This window comes from Mus pahari, chromosome 17 (assembly GCF_900095145.1).
Source record: "Mus pahari chromosome 17, PAHARI_EIJ_v1.1, whole genome shotgun sequence".
Lineage (NCBI taxonomy): Eukaryota > Metazoa > Chordata > Mammalia > Rodentia > Muridae > Mus > Mus pahari.
In genome coordinates, this window is record NC_034606.1 from 23,792,460 (window position 1) to 23,811,309 (window position 18,850).

The following is an 18,850-nucleotide window of genomic DNA, read 5'->3' on the forward strand; positions in this document are numbered from 1 at the left end:
GTTTCCCTTTTACATCCTGCTTTAGCTTAACCTGATGGATATGACCTCGGGAGTGACATCCTTGATGTAGCAACATCCTTTGGGGGTGACTTGATCCAAGTTTTCTGCATCTGGCTGAGGATGGTGGGAAATCAGATCCAGGCTCTGTTCAAGTTTCAAGTCTTGCCAAGCCTGGTCTTGTAAGTGGGATACTGGAGCTCTAGCGCCCAGCCACAAGGAGCAGAGGGACAGTCTGAGTCTTTAAGATGAACACTGTTCAGAGAGCCTGAGATCTGAGTAGGGAGTAGACGAATAACTAGGAAAATAACCTTAGCACACCATCTCCACCCAGCAAGCTTTCCAGGGAGACGGGGACAAGTGACGGCCAGTCATTCAGCATGTCAGTCTTGCCCCCTTTGATCTAGTAGTCAGCCATAGTTTGTAAAGAATGGTTTTAGTTATTCTTTGACAATTTCAAACATGTAAATATGCAATTTGATCATCCGTACCTCAGCTCCCACTGCGTCTGCCTGGCGATGCCTGTTGGAATGTCTGCTGTTCTTGCTGGCTTGATCTTATACCAGTCTTGTACAGGTAGTCATAGCCACAGGGAGTTCGTGGGTGAACTGGCAATGCCATGTCCAGAAGACAGCATTTCATAGCACTTCTTCCTGTCCTCTGGCTCTTATATTTTTTTCTGCCTCCTCTTCCGCAATGTTACCTGAGCCTTGCAGTGTGTGTGTGTGTGTGTGTGTGTGTGTGTGTGTGTGTGTGTGTGTGTATGTCCCATTTAGGGCTGAGCACTCGATAGCATTTTATTCTCAGCACTTGGAAAAGTTAGAAGTCTGCATTTACTGATGTCCGCTGCAGAGAGAGGTTGAGGGAAGTTCTGGTTTCTGACTCTAAACATCAACAGTTAGAATGCAGCATGACAATATGATCACTTAAGAAAATGACAGTAGGTTTTCTCTAAGCCTTAGGGCCTTAGGTCTATGGTCTCACCAGTCATTGACTTTTGACAAAATTTATGGTAATAGGCATGAATTACTTCCCATGGAGCATGCTTCAAATCCAATCCAAAAGCACTTGGTTACCCCCTGTACATTTGTGCTTCTATTGCACCAGTGAGCACATCCTCAATAGGATGCAGGGTTGGCCACGGGTATAGCCGATCTCTCTTTTCTTCCTCACCCTTAGCACCTACAGCCTGCACAATACCTCTCAGCTCTGTGAGAGCAAGCCAGCAGGGAGGAAATCTTCAGGTCCATTCCAGCTTGATTTATCTATCCTAAGAAACCTAAAGTGCATTGTGCCACCAGCACTAAGGTCTTACCATCTAGTTCTTGTGGGCAATGGTAATAAACCTATGCTTTTGGGGAGGCTCTGGGGACTCTCTGGCCAATGGCTTCTAGGGAAGCCCACTCCTGGCACAGGGATTTTTCTCAGTTTCATTTCTGAGGCTTGTGCCCAAATCCTTCTCATCACCCCCAACCCCCGCACTCTTGGAGTTCTGAATACAGCCCGTGTCTGCTGGCCCCAACCCCATCTGTACTCCTCTAGACGCCGAGTTAACTCAGAACATGCAGGGCATTAACAGTGTAGATGCAAAGGTATTAATAGCGTGTGTGTTCAGCTTCTGTTCTACAATAGGGAATGTTAAGTGCATTTTTACAGTACAGAGTACAAAGGCTCCCACCTCCTATTGTTTTCCTGCTAGTTTTTAGTTCCACTTGGGGGTTATAATGACCTGTGGCTTTCCCTCACTAGGGCCTGCTGGCTGGAGCAGTCCTTAACTGACAGTTACTACCACAGAGTGAAGTTCAACAATGGCATCTGCACATGCTCAGTGGGCACATCTCTCTGCTCTGAGGACCCAGGGCTGGTAGGAAGGACCTCCCCCATGAAGGTCACCAGAAAGACCTGAAGAAAATGGCAGGATTTTTATGTGGTAGAGGGTCCAAGAGAAGAGAGTCCTTTAACCAAGAGAAGGTCCATACTGCTCAGACATGGTGGCTGCTAATGACCATGCGCCTCTCTCCTCTCCTCTCCTCTCCTCTCCTCTCCTCTCCTCTCCTCCCTCCCCTCCTCTCTCTCTGCCACGCCCACCCCAGTAGTGACTCGCTTTATAGGTTTGGAAACCTGGAAGCAGTCCTGAGGCAAATGAGTTTCAAAAGAAACTCAGCCTCCTGGAGCTTTGGCATCCCAATAATCCATATACTCAAACCCTATCTTCACATTAGTATGGTGTATGCTCTCTTTCAGTATTATAGTGCCTTTAAAGATTGAATTTTTATCATAGGTGAGTTTCCACCAGTGTTCCAACTTTCTAGAAAATCCTTAAAGCCAGGAGCTCAGAATTCAGTAGGATTCAGAGAGAAGGTTACCTATTCATTAACATTCAAATTCACTTCTAGTAAATACCAGTGAAACTAATTAGGCATTACAAAGAGCAGAGCCAGCATAGCTCAGGGCTAGTCTGCAGAACTGTTTACTGAGGACTGGGAATACACATTGGCCTGGCGGAAAGGTGGGTTTTTAAATCCCCCTAAAACAGATTTTTCTGATAGGCCCAAAGGAACAGCATAATCAAGGATTTACTGGGAACCCCTGGTGGTGGGGTTTAACTATTGACTAGCCTTGCACCTGGCTTCCTCCTCAAGCTGCCTGGTCCCCCCCCCCTCCCCCCCTCCGTCTTTTGACGTATACAATCCTTTTTCTTGTGTAACTGTAACTCTTGCGGATGTATCCCGCCTGGCTTCCCTTGTTTGTTCTGTATTAAAAGTTTGATGCTCAATTTGAACAATACATTCAGATTCTACANTCCCCTCCCCTCCCGTCCCCTCCCCTTGGAGTGTCCCATTGCAGTTACTGGTTTGCATACAACACTGATCGTGTTTTGCTCCATCTGCACTGCAAGAGCCCAGAGACCATCAGTGTCCCCACTGGCCCCAGCAGGGTAGTAGCAATGCCCTGCCTAGACCACGTGTGTCACCATGGCTCCTCAGCTGAGTGCTCATGGGAAGCCTCCTTCCTGCAGGGCAGATGGCCGTCATGACACCCCAAGACTGCTTCAACAGGACAAGCAAAGGAAAGTCCACCTTTGTGTGGCTTCGCCGCTCGCCCTGCCGGCCGGCCGCTCGCCCTGCCAGCCCGCCATCCACGTGTCAAAGCAGCTTCTTCAAGTGTCCCCTTCTCTGGACTTGATCCAAGAAGCTGTTGGACACAGAGAAACTGCCAGTCACTTTCTCAGCTTCCTCCTCAAGAGTGTCTGTGTGTCAAAAAAACTGTTGTCAGGGATGTAAACATTGCACACACTCCGAGCTAGCGGGCAGAGACGCAACCCCTCTTCACTGTTGCTCCAAGGCAAATGTGGTTGGCTCTTCTAAGAGCACGCAGCCACCCTTCCTCTGCAGAGGGGGTGAAGGAGGCTGGGCCATGCTTCAGAAGTCCTGAGGAGACAACCATTAGCACAGTGGTCCCTTGTGTGCACAGGGCTGAGGGGGGACCACTTCGCTGTCTTCCCCACCAGAGAGGGAGTCTCTACCTTCTACCCTGGCGACCCTGACTTGGAAACAGATTTCTAGATGTTCCCACTGAAATAGGTGAGATCAAGTCTCCTGTCTCCCCCGAGTAGCCCTGTCCAGGCCTCTCCCTTGACTTCCCTTGGGTGCAGAGAAAGAAGCTAGGCAAACTTTGAAGGCAGGGGAAATGCTACATCCCAAGCCAAATGTGTAGGTGAGGAACAAAGAGGGTGTGATTATGTCCTCTCAGGGGACAGGACAGGCCTGGAACTACTGTGCCAGAAATACCATGCATGGGGTGCTTCAACAGCAACAATTTATATTCTTACAGTTCTGGAGTCACAGATCAAGCCACCACCTGAGTCACAGAAGGCTCCTGCCCTACACCACCTGTGGTGATCCTTGGCTTGGACTAAAAGACACGGAGGAGACTGGTAAAGCACACCTCTCGGTATCTCTGTGAGGGATTTTCCTCACACGATTGGTTCCATGGGGGCTATGGTCAACCAGTGACTGACCTCACTGAAGGACGTACGGCACCAGGAGAGCCTCGTACCCTTCCCAGCATGCTCTCTGCTCTCTGTAGGCTTGCGGTGTAAGATGTGAACCTTCAGCTTCTGTTTCAGTCACCATGTCTGTTCCTCCTTTCTTTCTGCCATCTGGAAGCATAATCCAAATAAACTTCCTTCTAGAAGTTACCTTGATGATGGTTTCTTGTCACGGCCATAGGAGAGTGACTAACATAGGGGGCATGGCTTTGAAGGAGTACCTTGCCTTGATCTCAGCCTCTCTCTCTCTCTCTCTCTCTCTCTCTCTCTCNTCTCTCTCTCTCTCTCTCTCTCTCTCTCTCTCTCTCTCTCTCTCCTTCCTGACTGCCATAAAGGCTGTTCTATTAGAAACAACACCAAGACCTCTAAAATCCAAAATACAGTCTTTCTCCCTTAAAGTTTTTTTAATAGGAATTTTGTCACTCACAACTACAAAAAAAAAAAAAGAAAAAGGAAAAGGAAGCCCACAAGATTACTTCAACATGCATGTGCCTGAATGCCCTTCCAAGTATACTAGTGGAAATGGAAATTGGAGTGGGAGTTTAAGGAGCTGGAAATGGGAGCAGTATGATAAGGGGTTGAGCTTAAATGGTTTGTGTTATGTGTTGACATGACTATAGACTATGGGATGCCCAGTTAACTGGGAAGACATCATCCTGGGTGTGTCTGGGTGGGATTAACTGCTAGACTTGGGAAAACTGACATCCCTTCTTACTGTGGGCGGGCTTCATCTAGTCAGGGAAGCCAAATACCATAGAAACAGCCATCCTTCCACAGTCAAGAAAGGATTCCTCTGGTCTGGTGACCTTCAACCTAAAGTGCTCATTTTTTCTTTTTTAACCTGACTTAAAACAGTTCTCTGGCCTTGGGCCTGTGGCCTGCATCCAGAAACCTCACCACTGGCTCTTGGAGAAACAGCCTGAAGATCTTGGGACTTGCCAGTCTCCATTATCACGTGATCCAGTGTTTTTATTGGCCTTTTCATTCTTTTTGTCTCTTTCTCCCCATCTCTGTGTCTTCCTCTTCGCTCTTCTTGGTTCTGTTTCTGTGGAGACTCTTGACTAATATAGATTTTGATACTGTGGATTTAAAGGTCTTGCTTCTAAATAGTCACATTCTAAGGCACTAGGGTTAGGGCCTTCCTTACCCTGGGAATGTAGGGCCAACCTCTTAGTCACTGACAATGCAGGTTCAGGTGCCAGAGGAGCCCTGGCTTATCCACCCCAAGGTGTTTTTCCTACCTTTGTCACTTGGCTCCCTTCCTCCCAGAACCTGGACTGATCCGGATCCTGTCCCTCTCCAGCCCTGCACAGGGACGGCTGCAAGCTGAGTCACCTCGGCCAGGTCTCTTCACATAGCATTTCCTGATTCGAAATGTGTCTCACTCTGCATGGTGGCACCTGTCTATAATATGAAATAATTAATATAATAAATATAATATAATATAATAAATATAATATAATAAATAGAATAGAATAGAATAGAATAGAATAGAATAGAATAGAATAGAATAAATATAATATAATCCCAGGTCTAGAAAAGCTGTGGCAGAAGGATCAGGTTTATCAGCCTGGGTTATAGAACAAGTTCCAGGACAGCTTAGGCCTTGTAGCAAAGCACTATCCAAAACAAAACAAAAATTTATCTCCACCAGCAGTGAAAGGGTTACTTCCGGCAGCTATTCCTCAAATACACAGTGGCCCTGAAGCTAAAAGAAAGACCCAGGGCTGTTCTAAATATGAATCATCTCTTCCTAGTCTGGGTCAGGGACATTTCTGCCAGGAGGCAAAGCCAAGTGTACCACTCTGGGAGTCCCCACTGTCATGGTAACACATGTTACTATAGATAGAGACATGTCGGAAATCATCGTCTTCCTGAATGTTCTATTCCACATTCTGCAGCGAGTAGTCTGCAGGGCTGGGCCCGGGAGGCCTGGCTTCACTGCTGCTCTAGAGGGCCTGGCGCATGTGTTCAATCTCCAGGAGACAGCAATATATTCCTGACTCAAAGAATTGGTATGTTGGCACCAAGATCCCAGACCAGCCACGCTATGTTCCCCCGGAGCGTTCTTAGCCTGAGGGAAAAGGGCAGGGAGACAGAGCTGGGGCTGAGGAAACATAGGTGTTGAGGGGTAAAAGTGGGAAGCCGGTCACTTATTAGGCAGGAAGACCCTGCCAGGCATGGGCTTGGGGAAGAGTCTGGCCTGCCCTTAGAAAAGGAGGCAGCACCAAGACTGAACCGAAGCCTTGTGGGATGGGGTCACACAGCGCCTACAAGGAGAAAAGAATCAGGGAAATGCAGAGTATCTTCTACCCACCTCGGGCCTCCAATAACCCCATGCTCGCCTCCAGCCCCGCCTCCCAGCTCCTACAAGATTCCAAGTGACCACAACTTGGGGAGATGGAATTGAGCTGCCATTCACTGGCCTGTCATTTGGCCTGCTCAGGGTATTCCCATTAAATTTGTTGGGTCCAAAACACTAACCTAGGTCTAATTCAGCCAGAAAATTGAATCAGAGAGGGAGAAGCAGCCATATGCCCACAAGGCTGCCCCTGATGTGATGGGTGTGCAACCCCGCAACAGGGGTGGGGGTGGAACTCTTTGCTTCTTTGCGGGTTCACTTGCTTTCCTATCAAGTCTCAAAGCCCTAGAAAGCCGGGTGCAAATAAATTACTCTCTGAGATTGGTTTTGAGAAGGCCCCTGTTTAAAACCATCTCTCTGTAAACATTAGTTGTATTCACTTGCTAGAGGTGTGTATGACCCATGATTTCCCCAAAGCAAAGCTCATCTTTTATTAAATGTCATGCTGCACGGGTATTGGAGACATCTGGTGACACTGGTGGCTTGGTTCTGCAGGAACTGACTTCTGAGTTATAAGCCCTCTGTACCTCAAGTAGCCTCTTCCCGGGACTGACCCTTTAGAGGAAGGGCGGCAGTGGGGAAGCTGGGCTCCACCAGAATCGGCAAACAAAAGAGATGGTCCTGGGGCGTAGAAGCATCGTTAATACTCGCTCCCATAGGCACCGGAAAAAGCACAGGGCACGGCAACATTTGAACAGGGACACCACATATGTAGTGACAGTGACCTTTGAGGATCTTTAGAAGTGAAACAAGGGCTATGTATAGGGTCACAGAGGAGAATGTTCCCAGTAGATGGGCAGAGAATGGGCAGGGGGCTTGGAGTGGGAGCTGGGAGCGCGAAGAGGCACAAGAGCGAGTACCAACAGGAGCAGTGTAAACTGGGACTCAGTGGACAGGAAGGCCACCAGGTAGGACTTCACGGTCTTTGGAGCAACTTTGAGAAAGACCTTGGTAAGATCCTAGCTCCAATATAAAGTTTGTAGATGTATAAGAGTGTGAAATGCTGAAGACATTTACCAGCTCAAATAACTAGTAGGACGTCCTGTTTGGAAGGAAGGGCTGAAGTAAGGACATCTACAAGTACAGAATGTCTATGACAGCTTATCATCATTGCCAAGAAAACAGAATCTGGAACTGAAACTGAAACTCATGCTGAGTGTGTCCTGTACCTTCCCATGACCTGAGGTCCTAGCTAAAAGAAAGGAGAAAGTGAGCTAAGCGCATGCGAGCGCTCGTGTATACACACACACACACACACACACACACACACACACACACACACACACATGTTCATCTCCCTCTGCTTCCTGACTACAGGTGCAACCCGACCAGTGACCCCAACCCCAGCTACCAGGTCTTCACTGCCATGACAGACTGTGCTCTCAAACTGCGAGCCAAATAAACCCCTCCTTCTTTCGATAGATCGCTTCCTGGCAGGTATTCGGTTACCGCAACAAGGAAAGTAACCAACCGAGCATCCCACCCTTGCTGGAGAGCAGACACCCACACCTGTGTCACCATACACTCACTTCCCAGTGATTCACTCTTTGGCAAGCGGGTGGAGATGTATGAGCACACAGCAGGGACGCCTCCTCTCCAGCAGAGTCATTGTCCATTCATTACTTTCCCCATCTGTCCTGGAAATGATGGGGGGAACTCGGGTGATGAAATGCAGATGCCCTGTCATCCTTGATGCCCCTCCCTTCCTCAGTGACAGCTGAGGCTTTGGATGTCATTGATGTTGGTTCTCACATCAACACTTCACTAACTGAAAGGTGAGGCAGGAGTGAGCTGTACACAAGATGAGGAAACCACCAGGCCTTCAGGTGTGGGTGGGAGGTTGGGAGGGAGACCAGAGAACTGGAAGCATGGCCACAAGGAACAAGGATGGAGCTGAGCCCACGGCTGGGGGAGAACAGGGAGCATTTCCAGGAAAGCCAGGTATACAGGACAAAGGGGTTCAGCCTCAGAAAGAGAAGAGGCAGGCAGGCATGCTAGCTTCTAGGAAAACCAGAAACACCAGAAATTATTTAAAAAGCCAATGTTTAGCAGGGACCTGTGAATTAGCTATCTGATAGAGATAGAGAGGGGGACCCATAGAAAGGCTAATAGGAAAGAAATGTAGACGGGAGAGTTCCAGGTGGCCACAGCTACACTGTGAGGGGCACAGTAAGTCATGTTAGTTTATGTCCCTGAGAGTGATCCTCTGCTAGACCACCGGCTCCAGCCCACGTCTCCTTAGAATCATACAGTGAGTAGCAAGTGATGTAGCTCAGGAAGCAATGGCTGGACCGGTGTTCCTTTGCTGACCGTTTCCAAAACCGCAGTGCCTCTTAATTGTAGTCTTCTTTTTCCCATTGGAGAACCTAAAACTTGCACTTGCTGGTCAAACTGGTCAACTCCCTGAGAGTCCTCACTCAGCACGGTCAGCCCCTTGTCTGAGGGGAGTGAGGGGAAGGATGGAGGAGGAATCCTGGGGACTGCACCCATTATCAAGGGCTGGAGTCATCGCTCCATTAAAGTCTAAATAAGCAACAACACAGGGTGAGGTTCACCTTATTACTTCCACTAGAAAAGAGTAATTCTGTCCTGGGTAATTCCTTGAGTAAGAAAATGGCCCTTTGTACACGCAGACGATGTTAGGGACCGTGGTCTATGTGGCTAAAGGAGACAGGGATCTGGGTTGCCTCTGGCTCCTGTGTCTTTTGAGCAAATGCTTGCTCCAGACATCTTTCGGGATGGCTGCATAGCAAGAGCAGGAGTCCAAGAGGCAGGCACACCCGTCATTCTAGCAGCCTGGGTTTCCCAATCCCTGTAGGGCAAGTTGGCATGTGTAAGTCACTGGAGGCAGTGATGCACATTCCCTGGGACAGGATGCATCCATGTGTGCCCACAGGTGCAGCCAGCCTCCTGCGCATGTGGGCACACGCGGATTATTCGTGTTGGAGACAAAAGCAGCCAACATGAATAATACGCTCAGGCTCCTCTGGATGGCTGGGCCTGGGGGGGGAAGGAATCCTATCTTTGACTCAGGAGTATCCCCATCTTCTGCCAGCACCCAGGAAGCTGGCAAAAAGAACACCTGACTGCAGTTCCTGACACACCCGATGTACTCTTAACCTGTCAGTATTCTTGGTCATTCCTAATGGATGCACTTGAGCCATCGATTCTTGCAACATAGTAACTGTTTTCAAGGGACCAGAACATCTTAAAAAGTCTCTTGCTAAGGCTTGAATAGGAGATATCCTCCCTGTTGACTATCCAAGACTGTTGAAGTCCTGGTGCTCGGCTGGAGGGTACTACATGGAGTCAGTGGGAACGTTAGGTGATGGTCTAGTTGGAAGTAGGTCACTTCGGGCGTGTCCTTGAGAGCGGTATTATTCCAGACCCTTCTCTGTCTCCCTCTGCTTCTTGGCCACTGAGACTGAGCCTTGCTCTCTGAAACCATCAGTCTCCGTCAACCCTTAAAGCTGCTACGTCTGCAGCAGCAACAACAAAACCTAGCACAGCCCTGTATTTACATTCCCACCAGGTGCCTGTGGACCTGGCAGAGGCCTACGAAGCCAGCACTGAGGGCACCAAAGACGCAAAAACAAACAAACAAACAACAAAGCTGAAAACAGCTGAAATAGCCTGGGAGAGAAACTTTTATAAACAATATAAAGACTCCTCTTTATTTTCGTTTTCCATGATTGCACAGATCTAAGTACACAAGGCCATTCCGGTTCAGAAGCGACTTCCTAAGCGATGATCTCAATCTCCACGTGGAACTGACTTCCCAAGGGACAGAAATGGTCTTTGATCTTTCTGAACCACTTGTCTTCAAATTCTTTGGAGGATGCAACCACCAAGGCAGTCAGGGCTGCGGGGCCCACACACTTCACCTCCGAATGAAGCTCCTCTTTTATCTTCTCTGGGACAATATCTTCCCCCATAGCCTGTGTCAGCACGAGGAGAGGAAAAAACAAAACATTATCCCAGTTACAGAGGTGGAAGACAGATCATTTACCAGCTGAAAAGCCTTTCACACTGAAGCCCTGAGGGAGGCGCTGCACCACAGGAGGGGCCCTGGTCCCAGTATCAGGGATGCCACCTGCCTTGTTTCCGTTCTCATTCTCCCTGAGTCCTAAGGTGGCAGCTGTCCCGCCTGGGCTCCGGGGAGCACTGAATCTATGCCAAAGACTATTCTGACAACAGTGTAGCTGTGGGCTTCTTCCTCCAGGTGAGAGACTGGGGCTGAAAAGTAGGGGCAGAGCTCAGTCAGGGTATGATGTGAGACACGAATTCATATTGTCCAGGTTCCCCCAAGGAAGTCAAAGAGAATGAAGATCCAAGAAACAGGTTGCTGTGTCAACCCCTCTCAGACCTGAAAACTCCAACCCTCCACAGCCAAGGGTCTCTCCGGGCCATAGCACATCCCGCTAGAGGCACAATCCTGCCCCCTCCTGGTCACAGTCACAACTGCAGGAACACAGACTCCATCCCAGGATTTGATGAGACAATTCAAACTTAAGTTCTAGGAAGCCTTTCTGTAATCTCAGTGAGTGGTCCTTTGGTAATGAGTAACAGCAGTGAGGAGAAGGAGGTCCTAACAAGCTTTCAAAGCGCGAGTGAGAACTTACACATCAGCCAGCAGGAATGCTGGACAAGGCACTCGAGACATTAATTTACGGCTCCTCCAACAACTAATGTGGCCATGAAAACTACAAGTACAACCAAAGAATGGCTCTTCAGACTACAGGCTCTGTGTGTGTGCACACATGTGTGGTGTGTGCTTGTGTGTGCACATGTGTGGGGCATATGCACCCTCAGTTGTGCATACCAAATCCAAAGGAAGAATTCTTGAGCCACCCTCTGCCTGATTTCCTTGAGATGGCCTCCTAGAGCCATCCTGAGCCTCAAGCCGGGTGTTCAGTTAGGCTGGCCAGCCAGCAAGCGCACAGGATCCACCTTCTCTGTCCCCAGCACAGCAAGCGCAAATGATCCACCTTCTCTGTCCCCAGCCAGCAAGCACACAGGATCCACCTTCTCCGTCCCCAGTGCTAGGGTTCCAGGCATCTGCAACTATGCCTGGCTTCTATGTGGAGGTTGGGGATTAGAACTCAGGTCCTGGGGCTTATGCTTGCAGCTAAGAGCTCTTTCCCACCGAGCCACCTCCACAGCCCCACATTACACAGTCAATGAGATGCTGTGCTTTTTATTAAACCTTACTAACGCATCAGTTCTGGGGGGCTTCACTGCTGCATTCATGATATGTCACATGTCAACGGTGTTAAGCCTCCTTTCAGCAGCAACATGGCATGTCTCACAAAGGCTGGCTTCTTGGGTTTGATGAAAATTGGTTTTTATTTATTTAGAGACAGGGTCTCTCTATGTCATTCTGGCTGGCTTCAAACTCATTATGTAGACTAGGCTGGTCTTAAAGTCACAGAGATCCACCTGTCTCTGCCTAGCATGTGCTGGTATTAAAGGTATATAAAATTAGTACTTTAAAATATGGAATAAAACACTAGAAGTCATTATCTTAAGAGCAAGCTACTTGGGAAGGCGAGCTTTCACTCTGAGGCAGGCCAGGGCAAACAGTGAGAAGTGGTGGCCGAGGGACTGTCAGACAGTAAAATAACCCGAGTTATGTGCCCGAGGGCTGTTTTTAATCCTGGGAACCAGTGAAAAAGCGTGCATCAAGGTAAAGTTCCCATAATCCCTGTGACGACAGATGGGAGGCAGAGACAGGGTCCCTGGAAGCTCCTGAGCAGGGCCTACACAGCAAACACAAGGTCAGCAGGAGACCTCGCCTCTCCCTCTCCTCCACACACCCGCATTTACCCACGCACATTAGAAAGGGGGCGTCGGGGATCCCTGAACATGGGACGCATGTAAAGTATCATGGGAGGAGAACACGGTCCATGTATCATACACTGGATTAGCAATGGAGCTCACTGATGTGACACACATCTGATTTCAGCATGCACACACCTAAGATTAAATATTGAACTGCAATGTTGAATATTGAATTGAATTGCAATCTACAGCTCTAACTGCTCTGGAGGCCACAGCAAGGACCCTCTGAACCCAGCAGTTTAAGACCAGCCTGGACAACACAGGTTGTCAGGTGGCTTCTCACAGCAACAAGGACAGTAACTGAAGCCCTGGTGATGATAGCAAATGCGCAGTAAGTGACTCTTAAAGGAATCATGCACACAGACAAAGAGTCATTCTCATGGGAGAAGGATGGATGCTGGGCCCAGAGGCCAAGCAGGCGCTCTGCATGCTAACAGGCGCCGCGGTCAGCCAGGCCAGGGCTTCTCTGAGACCTGCCACTGTGCCGGAAGGAAGCAGAAGAGCTGAAGCACGCAGTCTCCCACTGCTGTTCTCAGCCGTGTTCTCTACAGAAAGCCAGCGGCTGAAGCACGCAGTCTCCCACTGCTGTTCTCAGCCGTGTTCTCTACAGAAAGCCAGCGGCTGAAGCACGCAGTCTCCCACTGCTGTTCTCAGCTGTGTTCTCTACAGAAAGCCAGCGACAGAAAGGGCTGCCAGAGGCTTAAAAATGGCATCTGCACTTCTCTGTAGACATCAAGGTGACAGGGTGGACGGAGTGGGAGGACACCTCTCACGGCTGGCCCTAACCTCAGGCACCTGCATCCTCTCTAGGCCTCCTCCAGCCCTGCCTGTCTTCCCCATCACCAGCTGTTAGGAGAGGAGAAGAGAAGCTACAGAAAGTCCTGCTCGGCTGCGGACACTTGCCCATTAGCGTCAAGTCCAGCACCATGGCTGGCTCGGTGGCATACTGACTGCCTAGCAGGTCCAGGTCCTGGGCCCCACCTCCAGAGAAAGACTTACTACTCGGTGAATCCACATTGAAACAATGTGGAAACACTGCCGAGAACCAGGAAGCAGGGATACAGCAGGTGAACGACGGAGGACCACTCTGGTGACTGGGGAAACCCAAAGGCACACAGTGGAGGGGGACAGAGGTCCTTCACGATGAAGGAGAGCTGGTTTTGGTATGGGAACAGCACAAAATCACCGTGGCGCTGCCCTCCACAAACCTGAGGGGAGACGTACCTCCTCCATCAGCAGCAATGCATCTTCCCTAAAGTTGAAGTCCTTCACTTTCCCTGCAATTTCCTGCTGAGTCCTCAAGTTCTTCTCCAAAGCGAATGACGTTTGCTGAGACTGGGCGAGCTGAAGCAAGAGCCTGAGGAAACAGAAAGTCTCCGTGGGAGAGGCTTCGCTCCAGGGACCTGAGCCACAGGGCAGCAGACAGCAGGAGCTCAGCCAGAGCTGGGCACTAGGCGCCCAGGAGTCCTGCTGGCTTCACCAGAACCATCCCCGAGTGCCTACAGCTTCCATTCTCAACAGCTGCCTTCCTGAGAAAGGACCAGGACTCAGAGGGCTGACACAGCGAAGAAGCTCAAAGCCAGCCCAGCCACATGGTCTGTTCCTGGGATGCTGGCCTCTGCTGTCTCCACACAGCCTGGATCTCAAGGTGTAATTAGCTTTGCTGCAGACATGAGTATCAAAACAGGGCCAAACCTCAAACGGTCACTTCACAACCGCCTTACTATGAACGTCCCCAGTGACCCTAACCTGGTGTCTCCACTCTTCTGTTCTTCTGAGCTCAGTCCTCTTTCCCTAATGAGGGGCTCTGGCTGGGTGTTCCACAGGCATCACATTCTCAATACATCAAGCTGAAGTCATTCATCCCTTTATCCTGAATCTGCCCCGCCCATCTGTTGGCATATTCCACCTCAGCGAGTAGCGCCCAATCCACCCCTGCACCCAGGGCACCCAGTCTCCTCCTCCTCCTCCTCCTCCTCCTCCTTTTTCTCCCTCCTCCTCTTTACTCCTTCTCTTCTTCTTCCTCCTCCTCCTCCGCCTCTCTTCCTTCTCCTCTTCTTCCTCTTCCTTTCCCTTTCTCCTTCCCCCTCCTCCTCTCCCTCCTCCCCCATACCTCAGCTGGTCACCAATCCCATCTATCCACACTGCAATAACGCCATTCTCTACTTTTACTAGTACTGCACTATCGCAAGTCGGATCCCGTCCCTGGTAATCATGGCCTCTCCACTCGTCTCTCCACAGCTCCAAATGGCCTCTTCTAGCCCACTTTCCCTCTCTGGATCACAGCTCAGATCACACTCCAATTCAAAGTTTATGACTATTCTCTGGGCCTTCAAGAAAAGGATGGGATCTTTAAGATAACACCTAAGCCAGGGCGGCAGCGCAAGGCTGTATTCCCAGCTGAAGACAGAGCAGGAAAGTTCCGGGCCAGCCTTGGCTACACAGTGAGCACTGCCTCAAAACCAACCCACAAGCAGAAATGGTAAAGTCTCAAGCTAATAAAAAACCAGACGCGATGAAAGGGCTCTTCCTGGCATTTACCAATTGCTTGTCGCAGACCATGCAGCTTCAGTGGGTACCTGAGGTGACTTTACCTCCACACCCTCAGGCTGTGGGCATTTCCCCCATTCCTCCATCTAGCAAGGTGAGGAACCTGGAGCTCAGAGTCCATAACCATGCAAGGCCAGACAGCTGGCCATCAGAGCAGTCCAAGCTCAGACGTCCCACATCAGCCATTACTCAGAGTCCATCAGAGTCAGATCTGGCTCAGGCCCCATGATCCCCTCGCCTGGGACTGCGGCTCACAGCTCCCCTTGGGCTTCTCCCACATTGCTGCTCCTGCCACCTGCGGTGCTCTGCGTGAGACTGGCATTATCTCCAAGGATTGGGACCTGTGGCCTTGCTGGAGTAGGCGTGACCACTCTTTAGGAACTGTAGGAAGTGTGCCACTGGGAGTGGGTGGGCTTTGAGGTTTCAGAAGTCCAAGCCAGGCCCAGTGTCTCTCTCTTCCTGCTGCCTGCCAAAACTAGAATTCTCAGCTGCCTCTCCAGCACCATGTCTGCCTGCACACTGCCATGTTGCCTGCCATGATGATAATGGACTAAACTTCTGACACTGTGAGCCAGCCCCAATGAAACGCTTGCCTTTAGAAGAGTTGCTGTGGTCATGATGTCTCCTCACAGCAATAAAAACCCTACCTAAGACACCAGCAGACCGTGCCACTGCTCCTAGGCCTTTTAGCCAAGCTTCCTCTCTATATCGCCAAACACAAGAGCACACCTTCCTCGCCTGACGAACAGTACTTGGGTGAGCAAGACAACACAAAGGACTGTGGACTGCACAGACATAAGACTTTGGGGCCATAAACTCATCTCATTGTGCAGCCCCAAATCACAAGGGACACTACGAAGGCGTGTGGACAAAGCACCCACTACTTGGTGGCCAGCTGCTAAGGATATTCAGCACGAGCACAGCCCCGGAAAGGCTGCTTCTTCCCTTCGGTTGGTCTCCATGGTGACTGCTCACACTAGGACATAGCCCTCAGCAGCTGTGTGCCAGTCCCTGGCTACATATATATTTTCTTCAACACAGTGACTGTTGCAAGGAACGAGAGTCTCGTTTTTACTTTATTTTTAATCATCTTTATGATCCTTGCACCAAGCAAGTGCCTGGCATATGTGAATAAAAGCAACACAGTCACTAGGCATGGTGGCACACACCTTTGATTCCAGGCCTCAGGAGGTAGAGGTAGGTGGATCTTTATGAACCAGGGGCCAGCCTGGTCTACATCGTGATCATGAGCCTCCTGCCTCAGGTTCCCAAGTGCTGAGATTCCAGGCCTCTAGCAGGCATTGTGACGTGTTTTAATATTCACTCGTGTCCTGTTGTGGTTTGGAATTCATTTCCCAGACGTCTGAGTCTTCTCACACTAACAGGACATTAGGGATCCCCGTGTCCATTTCTTAATCACTAAACAGAACAGTGACAAACATGGATGTACAAGTATCTCTGTGGCATGCTGGCTCAGACTGCTTCAGGCATGTACCCAGGAGTGCACAGCTGGGTCATACGGCAGTTTTGGTTTTTTTTGTTTGTTTGTTTTCGAGTGTGTTTGTTTGTTTGTGACAGGGTTTCTCTACATAGCCCTGGCTGTCTTGAAACTCTCTGTAGACCAGGCTGGCCTCAAACTCACAGCGTCTATCTGCTTCTGCCTCTCAAGTGCTGGGATTGAAGGAGTACACTCCAGGCCCCAACTTGGGTTTTTCTGAACCCCACTCTGATATCTGGATGGCTGTACTGGTCTAAATTCTCACCAGCCATGTATGGGATTCTGCCATCTCTACATATCATGTATGTTAACTTTACATTTTTATTTAAAGAACTCTTTCCTCCCTTAAAAACTAACAGAAAAGCAGCAGCCTTTCTGCAGGCTCCTATGTGCTGCCATGCGCTCCCCAGCTTACCTGGCGCGGAGCAGAGAGGCGCACGCTTTCCTCTGAGCCTCCATCTGTGCCTCTTCCCTCCGCCTTGCCCGGCAGGTCTGCATACTCTCCTGAGCATTACAACCACTCACTTCCGTGAAGAACAGTGCACTCTCAGGCAAGGTCGCAGGCAATGACAAAAGAGAGCCTGTTCCTGAGTGTACAGAGGAAGGACCAATGGCCTTGTCACTTGAGGCAGAACTCTTCTGTCCCTGCGGTGACACGCCTGCTGGCAGGTCGGGCCCTGGACTCAGGTATGCCTCTGCCAATTTATACCAGATCCACGGGTTGAGCGGGTGCAAAGAAATCAGCTTGTGCAGGCAGAGGATCATCTGTTCCTGGCTCTGCAGGCTGGAAAAGACGGCCAGGTGGAGGTGGAGCACCACGGTCAGATGGTCTGCATTGGTGGCTTTGCTTTCCTGAGAAGAGAAAGCAGAAAACCTTAACTACAAAATGTTTTTATATAAAAATGGGACCCCAAAGGCCCAGGTTGTATGTATTATAAACCAGAGGCATCTGTAAGTGCTGCATGGGTCAAGTGAACTTAAGCCTTCCACAGATTTCCTGCGAGTTGTCCTCCGCATGAAAGCTATGGCTGGCACACACATGCACACATGGGCATAGGGGTTCCTTCTGATCAGAAAACCCTTTCGATGTCTCTCTGAGAGCCATTATCTCTTGCCTAACCTGCCATATGGGTTAGGCAAAGAGCCTGTGGATTAGGGAAAGGGCTCACTTTTTCCAAGTTCGTCTACAGAGAGCAGATGGCAGAATGAGATGACCTTCAATCTGATCTGAAGTGGAAGGAAAGCCCAGCCTGCCCCAGTCACACTCCTGCACAGAACTAAACTGAGTGTCGAAGGCCGAACTACCCGGTTCTCAGCCCAGTTACTGGTGGACACCTACTGGGTTCCCGGAACATTCCGATAGCAAGTGGGAAAACATGAGATAAAGTCCCAGTAACTTATTTGGTGATTCCATTCCTACCGGAACACTGAGCACACCTGGTTTTACTCTTTCTACTGCTTAAGGTTTAGTGTTCCAGCACAGCACCATGTCTGCCATAGGTGTGGCTGTGGAGCAATGAACTCTCTAAGGTCAGGATGTACCTTTGGGAGGTGGCTCCATGGGTACAGGTGCTTGCTGCCAAGCCCGAGGACCCGAGTTCCATCCCTGGAGCTCATGTGACAGCAGGAGAAACTGACTCCCACCAGCTGTCTGCCGACCTTCACCTCTTCCTGCCACACTGCTCTGCTCTATGTATCCCACCCCTCTATGCAAATAAACAACATGTAAAAACGTTGCTTTAATTCTGCCTTTTATTTCTAATGAGATCATGTTTGGATTGTCCCTAGAAGCTACTCTTTTGCTGCCGCTGTCTATAATGCACTATTATTCAAAAACACATTGTCACTGGGAAAGCAGGTGTATGTTAGCATCAGGCAGGTGCTACACACAGACCATAATCCCTCCCCACTCCTGCTTTAAAAAAAAAAAAAAGAAAAGAAAAGAAAAGGATATGTGTTTGGTGGGCCGGGATTATGTAGCCTTGACTGGCTGGCCTTGAACTTGTGATGCTCCTACCAGACTTCCTCTACTAGAGTTACAGACATGCAGCAGAGTGCTGGCCTCTAGACTATGACTCTGATAATATGATGAATAATCTAAAGTTGGCTGGTATGCTAAGTTAATAAACAAGGGTTTGCTAGCATGGTTAGTATGTCCCTCTTTGGACATTAAAATCCATTTAAATGTGTCTCAGGGATTTTTCCAGCACTGCAACAATAAAACAATGGAGACAAGAGATGATTCAGTGGTTAAGAGAACTTGATGCTCTTGCAGAGGCCCCAGATTTCCCAGCACCCACACTGGGCAACAACAACAGCTCCAGGGAGATCCAGTGTCTCTGGGCTCCCAGCACCCATACTCAGACCCCATATCCACTCACACGCCCATACCCACTCACACGCCCATGCCCACTCACACACCCATACCCACTCACACGCCCATACCCACTCACACGCCCATACCCACTCACACGCCCATGCCCACTCACACGCCCATACCCATTCACACGCCCATGCCCACTCACACGCCCATACCCACTCACACGCCCAT

The 18,850-nt window shown here is 49.7% G+C and overlaps 1 protein-coding gene across 1 annotated transcript in view; it reads right to left on the bottom strand.

Moving 5' to 3' along the window:
* Positions 1-10,059: 10,059 nt before the first annotated feature.
* The window catches only part of LOC110334995 (uncharacterized protein C8orf76 homolog), a 13,315-nt gene continuing 4,524 nt past the window's right edge, over positions 10,060-18,850 (bottom strand). Inside the window, exons 4-6 of the mRNA XM_021217072.2 lie at positions 16,715-17,151; positions 13,476-13,608; positions 10,060-10,348 (exon numbers count right to left, since the gene is read on the bottom strand). Of these exons, the coding sequence (XP_021072731.1) occupies positions 10,151-10,348; positions 13,476-13,608; positions 16,715-17,151 (768 nt within the window). The 3' untranslated portion in view covers positions 10,060-10,150. The remainder of the gene's footprint in view (positions 10,349-13,475; positions 13,609-16,714; positions 17,152-18,850) is intronic.